Source organism: Myotis davidii, unplaced genomic scaffold (assembly GCF_000327345.1).
Source record: "Myotis davidii unplaced genomic scaffold, ASM32734v1 scaffold1111, whole genome shotgun sequence".
Lineage (NCBI taxonomy): Eukaryota > Metazoa > Chordata > Mammalia > Chiroptera > Vespertilionidae > Myotis > Myotis davidii.
The window spans coordinates 30,133-38,408 of record NW_006283030.1 but is presented as its reverse complement, the minus strand read 5'-3'; the positions used below and the strand labels follow the sequence as shown (position 1 = coordinate 38,408).

Genomic DNA, 8,276 nt, shown 5'->3' with positions numbered 1-8,276 from the left:
TTGTTACAATGGTCAAACTGCAGGCTCAGAGGCCGGCAAGGCAGGCGGGGAACGTTGGAGTCCTCCGTCACTGATGCAAGCAAGCCTCATGTTCAGTTTAAGCTTCCTGGCTGCCGGCCGCCATCTTGGCTGACAGTTAATTTGCATATCGCCCCTGATTAGCCAATGGGAAGGGTAGTGGTCGTAAGCCAATTACCATGTTTCTCTTTTATTAGATAAGGATAAGGAAACTGAATCCCTAAGAAGTTAAATAACTTTCCCAGGGTCACTCAGTAAGTAAAGCCTATCTTCCAGACTAAATCTTATGATCTTTTCATACTACCCACAAAAATGTTATGTGAGAAATGTCAAACAAGGGGATCTCAAAAATATGAAACAAACAAGAAATAAAAATGACACAAACACCACGTTGCCTTTAAATTACTATTTTGCTCTCTACCAAAAAATTATGTATTAACCAATCAGTAATCAACATCAGTAAAACAAGAACAAAAACACACAAACTGTATTAATTTCAAATTTGGCAAAAGTGATTTTAAGGACAAAATTTTATAAGGGAACATTCACCCTAACAGCAATTCTCATCACTTTCTTACTACCATCTCATTTGTACTGAGATACCAGTTTTCCTAGAACTAATGATAAATCTCCAAAAGGATTTAATCATCCAAAGTATGTTACTAGAGCCCACATGTGAAAAAAAGCCAAAGATGAATCCAGACAAATAGCAAAAGCCAACATATTACAGAAAGCAAAAATGAACACATGGCTCAGGCAAATCAGTAGTGAAGGATACTAGTTTTCAGACATTCATTGCTCTCTGCCATAATACCTATGAGTTAGCATTATATCCACTAGGGTTGAGCAGCACATGCTTTCTGGTTTCCTAAGATGCATTCTGTTCTTCCTAACTATGGCTGCATGTCTGTATCCACACAGCAGTTAATAAGTCACACATGCTTATAAATTGCTTCCACACTGAGGGATGCAATAACTATGCTGCTAGCACTCAAAGATACTGTTCTAACAGACAATTTAAGCTATTACTAATAATTAGAGAAAAAGAGCTGGGTAAGGTAAGAAAAAAATACAGGTATGTCTGGAATTCAAATGCAAGTGTTTTAAAGTAGTTGGGGAGAATCAAATGGGATGTGAAAACACTTTTAAATTTGAATATGTTATATGCAGATACAAGTTCTTCCACCCATGAACCAGGAGGTCAGGGGTTTGATTGCGGGTCAGGGCTCAATCCCCAGTAGGGGGCGTGCAGGAGGCAGCTAATTAATAATTCTCTCTCATCATTGGTGTTTCTATCTCTCTCTCCCTCTCCCTTCCTCTCTCTGAAATCAATAAAAATATATTAAAACATTTAAAAATAAAATAAAATAAAGGTAATAGAGCCCTGGGTGAATAGTTCAGTTGGTTAGAGCTTCGTTCCAATAAGCCAAGGTTGCGGGTTTGATCCTGGGTCAGGGCACATACATACAAGAATCAACCAATGAATGTATAAATAAGTGGAACGACAAATCAATGTTTCTCTCTCTAAAATCAGTAAATAAGAAAAGAAGGCAATACAATCGATGTAACTCCAAATGTAAACATTAATTGGTCCTCTCAATTCTATGGATGAAAATACTGAATAAATGTAAAAATATATACCACACCTAAAGATAATTGTGCCTTTGGTTCAGTATTATGATATGAGTCCCCTTAACATGATTCAAAATTCTTAAAATTGCCTTTGAAAAAGTTTTTTTAAGCCACCAACTCAATATATAAATGTGAAGATTAACAAAAACTATTCATTTAAACACACATGCCCCCCTCATTACTTTGTTCCTCATCCTCAATAAAGCTCCATGGAGGAAGCAATAAAATAGCCAACAATTCAACAGGGTCACAAATGAAAGAACATCTGTAATTATTTAAATTACCTACCTTAAAATGAACTGTAAGAAACAAGTCTAATTCTATTATGTTGTAAATAAGTCAAGCAGATATAAAAAAGGCATACATTAAACTTCAGAAACAATCACCATCACTTCAAAATTCTCCCTTATTACTTAACATTCTAAAAATTAATTTAGAATGTTTTATTTTGAATGCCATATTTAAAAACCATACAGTTCAACATAAACTGACAAACATTTCGTGTACAGACATTTTTTAAAGGCACTTGAGATCTGGATATGTCAATACTTGCCTGCCAGCAGCTTAAAAAAAAAAAAGCACCTTCTCTTATGTTCCAAATTTGAATTTAAACATTAACTCAGATTTAAAAAATAAAAAGGGGGAATTTCTGGACTATGTAATAGGAACAGTAGTAATCAACTTATTATCTTAATATTCTTCTGGATAAATCAAGTTAAGCAGTACAATTTAAGCAAAAGTATACATATGGACAGAAAGGCAGGATTTTTTTTCTAATATATAGTATAAACATGGATATGCAACCCTATTCAGTAGTTTGATATCTTTATGTTTTACCTCTTCATTATGCATTTGTATTCTTTTCTTCCTATACCCCAGTACATCTTAAATTTGAAGTGTTGTTATAGAATTAACATACCAGATTATACTACTTATTAATACTATAAGTACATAAGGTTTTACAATTAATACTTTGCCTAAATTCCAATCCAAAACATGTAGCAAAATCAAAGATCAAAATTCATTGTTCTAATAGTACTTTAAAAAATACCTATCCCAAGGAGCATTTGAGATGTTGCTTCCCAGCATATGGCATCAGATTGGCTCAAATAAACTCATAAAAATTCTCCAAAAAAAATCCCTACCCCAAGGAAAAAAAAAAAACATCTCTTCCACAATGAAGCTACTCAAAATCAGAGATCAAATGTGTAATAATTTTAATAAACGATACAACTGCTGAATCTAGAATCAGTCTAACACTGCTCACTCAGTTCTCAGCCACTACACTTCTTTTCCTCCTGTTCAAATTCTCACTCAGCTCTGTCTCCTCTTCCCTTACAAAGAAATCTGTAAGTAGAGAGCAGACATCTGATTTAAAATAAGACCCATACTATCAAAATGTAATATCCCTAGAAAAACTGGATCCCAGTCTGGAAAAGTAAAAACCTAAGTGTAAAATATAAAAATTAAATTAAAAACAAAAAAGATAGACTATCTAAATGTTATATAATTTTCAAAACAATAGAAATTCTGTGTATATAAATATACATATATAAATGTAAAAACAAATTAAAAAGATAAACGTGAAACTCAAGTATATGTAGGGATATACAAATAGATTAACAATTAAAAAATTAACTGGTTAAAGTTTAAGCTTCAGTAACAATGGAAAAAAGCTAATTAATTCAACTAGGAAATACTTTCACCAATTAAAGCCACCAAAAGATGTAAAAAATATTTAAAAACTCACTCTAAGTACCTAGATGGTGACACTATAAATTAGTACAGTTTTCTGAAAAGCAATCTTACAATATGTAAAAACTAATGAGATCCTCTGACCTGATAACTCCACTTTAGAAATATAGCCCAGGAAAAGAACTCAAAGAAAAAAATAAAACAGCAAAAAGATTACTTAACTACGCAAAGATATCAGTAAAAAACTGGAAGTAACTGAAGTGCTTTACTGGAAGTTAAGTTCTAATCATAACAGATCAAATACAACTGAATCTTTTCTTGCCATTAAAATAATAATGCGTAGTTAAATACAGATAAGCATATGAATAAGTTTTAAGTAAGAAAATATAAATGAATGGACATCAATTACAATTACTTAAAAGTATGCCTTTACAATATAAGAAAAGGAAGTCTGGTAGGCTGTCTTTTTGTGTATGTATGTGTGTGGTTAAGAGACCTGTATTTTTAATTATTTTGGTGTTCATTTACTTTGCATTACTGTCAAGTTAATGTTTAAACAGTTTTTCCTTTTAAGTCTTCTCTACTAAAATGGTCCACTTAGAGACAAACGTAAAGGAAAACATTTTAAATATGCCTCAGTAAAAAACTATCTTCAAAAGCATATTAGTCATAAAGTGTTATAATATATATTGGTAGGCATTATTATTTTGCCCTCTTTTTGGCAGGACTTAAGTTCAACAAAATGTCTGACTACTAATTAAATAAACTAATATATGGAGTTATTCAAAAATAATTATCCACCTGCGTGCGAATTCTTTACCATTAACAATACAGATGGTGGTTATCCTTATCACAATCCTTAAACCATTTTCTGTGATTTGCAAACAGTAAGAAAAATAGTAGACTTAGTAATAATTAACGTGTCCTCATTGTAATTTAATACAAAGAGAAATATCAAATGAACATCAAAGCAATTTAAATATTATATTATTGCAGACAATTTTTAAATAATTTTATTTCCATTTAGAGTCTACTATACCCCTCCAACTTTTTAAAACTTTGTCCGATTTTTCTCCATTTGGATTTTATGTCAAAGATAGTTCAATTTAGATTTTAGTAACATCGCCCTTTCTTTTTTTCATTTCCTTCCAATTCACTGTGCCCAGTGGCTAATGCAACCGAATAGCCTCCCCAAAATAAAAAAGATCACCTTTTTGTGTGTATCAAAGCTAAACAGAAGGTACATTTATACTACGAATTATATTTTTAGGAGAAACGGTGGTCAATCTAATGCCTTTGGTCCTTTACTAAAGTATATCCTATTTTAGAATATGGCCATTGTTGTCTACTTGTAAACCCAAAATCGTGTTTCAATTCTCAAAAAGGTCATAATCCATAGTTGTTATTTAGTAATGTGCACAAATTCGATTAATGATTTGATTAGCTATTTTCTAAAATCCGAGATATACAACGACTATGCTTTTATTCAGTACTCGAAATTTTAGAATTCGCTCGATGCTCCCTATTTTTAATTGTCGTTTTTCTCAATCCGGGTCCGTCAACTCCCCTCCAGAGCCCCCTCCCTCATCCCCCACCCCCAAAAAAGACCGAGTCTGGCCTCAGTTCCCGTATTTCAAGCCAGAACCAACCAGAAACCAGTTTTCTTCCACTAATCCGGAACTCCGGGCTGTTAGCAAGACTGCCATTGGCCAGCGTCAGTCCATGGTACGTGCCCCAAGATAACCCTCTGGTTTCTCTCCCTTTTCCCCGTACAATGGGTCTTTCCCGATGTTTGTAACATATTCCTGATCCACAATACGGCATCTCTGATAACCAACTCACATTCTTCAAAGTTTTCGGGTGGAAACAAGCGAGGCCAAGGGGAGGACAGGGTACCCCTTCGGCTCGGGAGGGGGGGGGAAGGGGCAGTCGTTCCACAGCTCAACACCGAGCTCAGGAACCTCGTAGGCTGAGGGGTCTGGGAGGCGGGCTGGGGAACAAGGTGGGGAGGGAGCCGTGAAAGAGTTGGGGTAAGTTGAAATGAAAACTTTACTCACCAGATCCTCGAAGCTTCTTCGATGCTCCTTCCCCTCCCAGTCTAAGCGGCGCGGAATCAGCTAGGGGCCGGAGAAAAGGAGGGGGGAGGAAAAACGATAAAGGCCAAGCCCCTGCTCCCCGTCAACCCGAACCAGCCTGGGTCCGGGTCCACAACCTTTTGGCGTCTTTATTTCTCAGCCCTGTAGTTTAGAGGCCGAAGGGGAGGAAATACTGAAAAACCGCCTCCCTCAGGCATAAAGAGGGGGCGAGTTGAGACCCCAGCGCTATCCGCCCCTTTTGAGCAAAGAAGCCGGTTCACCCCTATGACAACAGCCATCAGTGCCCAGATCCAAGCCTCCCACCGGGCCCCAGCCCTGCGCCCTGGACTGGCCCTCCCTCTCTCCAGTCTCACCCCAACCCTCTTCCCGAAGGGGCTCTGTACCTGATGCTCCTCGAGCTCCTGTACTAGCACCTGAGCAAAAGGGAAACACAGATATGAGAAGCAGCTTGGGCCATCAACCCGGTCCTCCCTCCCCTCGGCCGCTGACGGTAGGACTAGTCAAGGCCGGCCATTCCTTCCGCGGAACCGCGCACTCCGCTGCCTCGACTTCCCCTTTGGTACCATCCCCGCGACTCCCAGACCTCCTTCTCCCTCTCACCTGAGCGGATTTGTTGCAGGGTCCGGACTGCAAGAATCTAGCGATCAGGTAATACAGTTCTAAGAAAAAGGTGAAAAAGAGGTTGAGAGGGAAGCAAAGAAGAGAAACAGAAGCTTTTTCCAAAGGAAACTGACATTGGTCGCGCTAAGCTCCCATCCCTTGGCCCCCAGACACAGCTACCCACCGGCTTCTATCTGGGTAGGTGCCGCCGCCATCCTTTTCACGAGGGGGCTTCGATTCGGAGGGGCTAGCGGCGGCGGGTGAGGGCGCTGCCTCTATTGTGGTGAAGCCCCCATGCCCTGGAGTCCCGCCGTTTCCGCCGCACTCCTCGTCCCAGTTTCGGTCTCTCTCGGATTCATCGCATCACGTTTCGACCCATAGATATTCTAGCCCTAGAGCTGAGGAGGCGGAGGAGGAAGGAGAGGGAGCAAGAGAAGAAGAGGGAGGAGTCGAAGTGGCCGACGGGTGGGCGGGTGCAAAGGGGGTGGAGAAATGAAAGGTAAAAACTGAGAGGAGCCTGCATTACATGTTGTTCGCCGCCAGAGGCACTACGGCCGCAGCCGGGTCTCAGCTTTCCCAGAGGGCCCACGGTTGCCTAGCTACGGCTCCCGGAAAAGGGGGGAGGTGCCAAGTGAGGTCGACGCTCTGGCAGCCTCTGTAGAACTCGATGGTGGCGTTCTCGTCCACGTTCTCTATGGTCGGTTTCCCTTCCGGTGAGGGCAGTCGGATCTTTTCTGGTTGAGGAGCCAACCCTCTGGCGTGATCGTGAGAAAAAGTGAGGCGCTGACTTGACTCAGCTGCTTTTTTCATTTTCCTCCCGGAACCGATGAGGTTTGGTTTTATTTGTTGTTGTTTTTTGCTGGTGTTTTTTTTTTTGTTTTTGTTTTTTGGTTATTGTTTTGCCTCTTCGCCACTGAAACTAAACGATCTTGTAACTGAGGTAGGCAAAGGAACCCCTACTTTTTCCTCGTCACTTGTTTCTCTTTAAAATTATTTTTGTACCAGATGAAAATGCTGTACTTACCAGTCCAGAGTGCAGGGCTCACATAGAGGAAGACCAGTTCTGAAAATGTCTCTCATTCTGACAAATATTGCAGAAGGAGTTTGCTGTCGGACACGAAGCATTTTATTTTATCCCCTAATGAAAGTTTCATATGTTCCATATCTCTCCCATTCCTATAGGATGATTTTCAATTGTATTTTCAAACACTGCCAAAGCATTTGACATTAACCATGCATTTTAATGTATGCAAGGTAGTTTTCTATAGTTTGGGGCAATGTTAGTTAATATATAACCCCAAACTCTTAGTACAGTACCAACTTGCAATATTCGTTTTACTGAAATCTTAAGTGATCAAAGGATTTGTAAAGTAATCGACATACATAGTGAACTGAGTCTCCTTCCCCACTTTTCCTTAATATTCTGTTCCCACCTCAAACTTTGTCCAAAAGTAGTAATTAACAGAAGCTGAATCTGATGGGACCAGAATATTTACATTAAAATATTCAAATTTGACCACAGTGAACCTAGAATTGCACTATGCTGACATAAACTTAACATAGGTTGGTTAATTCTCACTCTGGTCACTTTTTTAACCCTCAGAAAGAAGTAACCAACCACACAAGGTAATTATGCTATAATATTTGATTGAAAAAATGCCATAACTGAAAAAAGTAGATCTTGAAAAGATACAAAATTCTAGACACCTCTTTACAAGCAGTTTAGCAAGACATCAGACTGAATATTTTTTACAGTTTAAGCATAATATCCTTATCTAATAAAAGAGAGACATGGTAATTGGTGTACGACCGCTACCCTTCCCATTGGCTAATCAGCAAGATATGCAAATTAACTTCCAGCCAAGATGGCGGCCGGCAGCCAGGCAGCTTAAACTGAACATGAGGCTTGCTTGCTTCAGTGACAGAGGAAACCAACTTTCCCCGCCTGCCTTGCTGACCTCTGAGCCTGCAATTTGAACATTGTAACAAATATAGAAGCTGTAAGCGGGGATCTCAGAGCTGGAGTTGATACAGTTAAAAAACAAATCAGATACATACTTTCAGCAGCAGAAGCCTCAGAGCTGGAGCCAAGCCTCAGAGCTAAAGCTGGCCCAGAATAAAAAAAAAAGAAAAAAGGAGCAGTTGGGAGCTTCCGTCACCAGCCCTCAGCCACTCACCCAGACTGGCCAGGCACCCCAGTGGGGACCCCCACCCTGAAGGGTGTGTGACCAGCTG

The 8,276-nt window shown here is 39.3% G+C and overlaps 1 protein-coding gene across 1 annotated transcript in view; it reads right to left on the bottom strand.

Annotated features, from left to right (window-relative positions):
• Positions 1-6,479, bottom strand: part of BRWD3 (bromodomain and WD repeat domain containing 3) — a 142,730-nt gene extending 136,251 nt beyond the window's left edge. Inside the window, exons 1-4 of the mRNA XM_006753357.2 lie at positions 6,226-6,479; positions 6,042-6,100; positions 5,825-5,854; positions 5,403-5,462 (exon numbers count right to left, since the gene is read on the bottom strand). Of these exons, the coding sequence (XP_006753420.1) occupies positions 5,403-5,462; positions 5,825-5,854; positions 6,042-6,100; positions 6,226-6,256 (180 nt within the window). The 5' untranslated portion in view covers positions 6,257-6,479. The remainder of the gene's footprint in view (positions 1-5,402; positions 5,463-5,824; positions 5,855-6,041; positions 6,101-6,225) is intronic.
• Between the last annotated feature and the right edge of the window lie 1,797 nt (positions 6,480-8,276).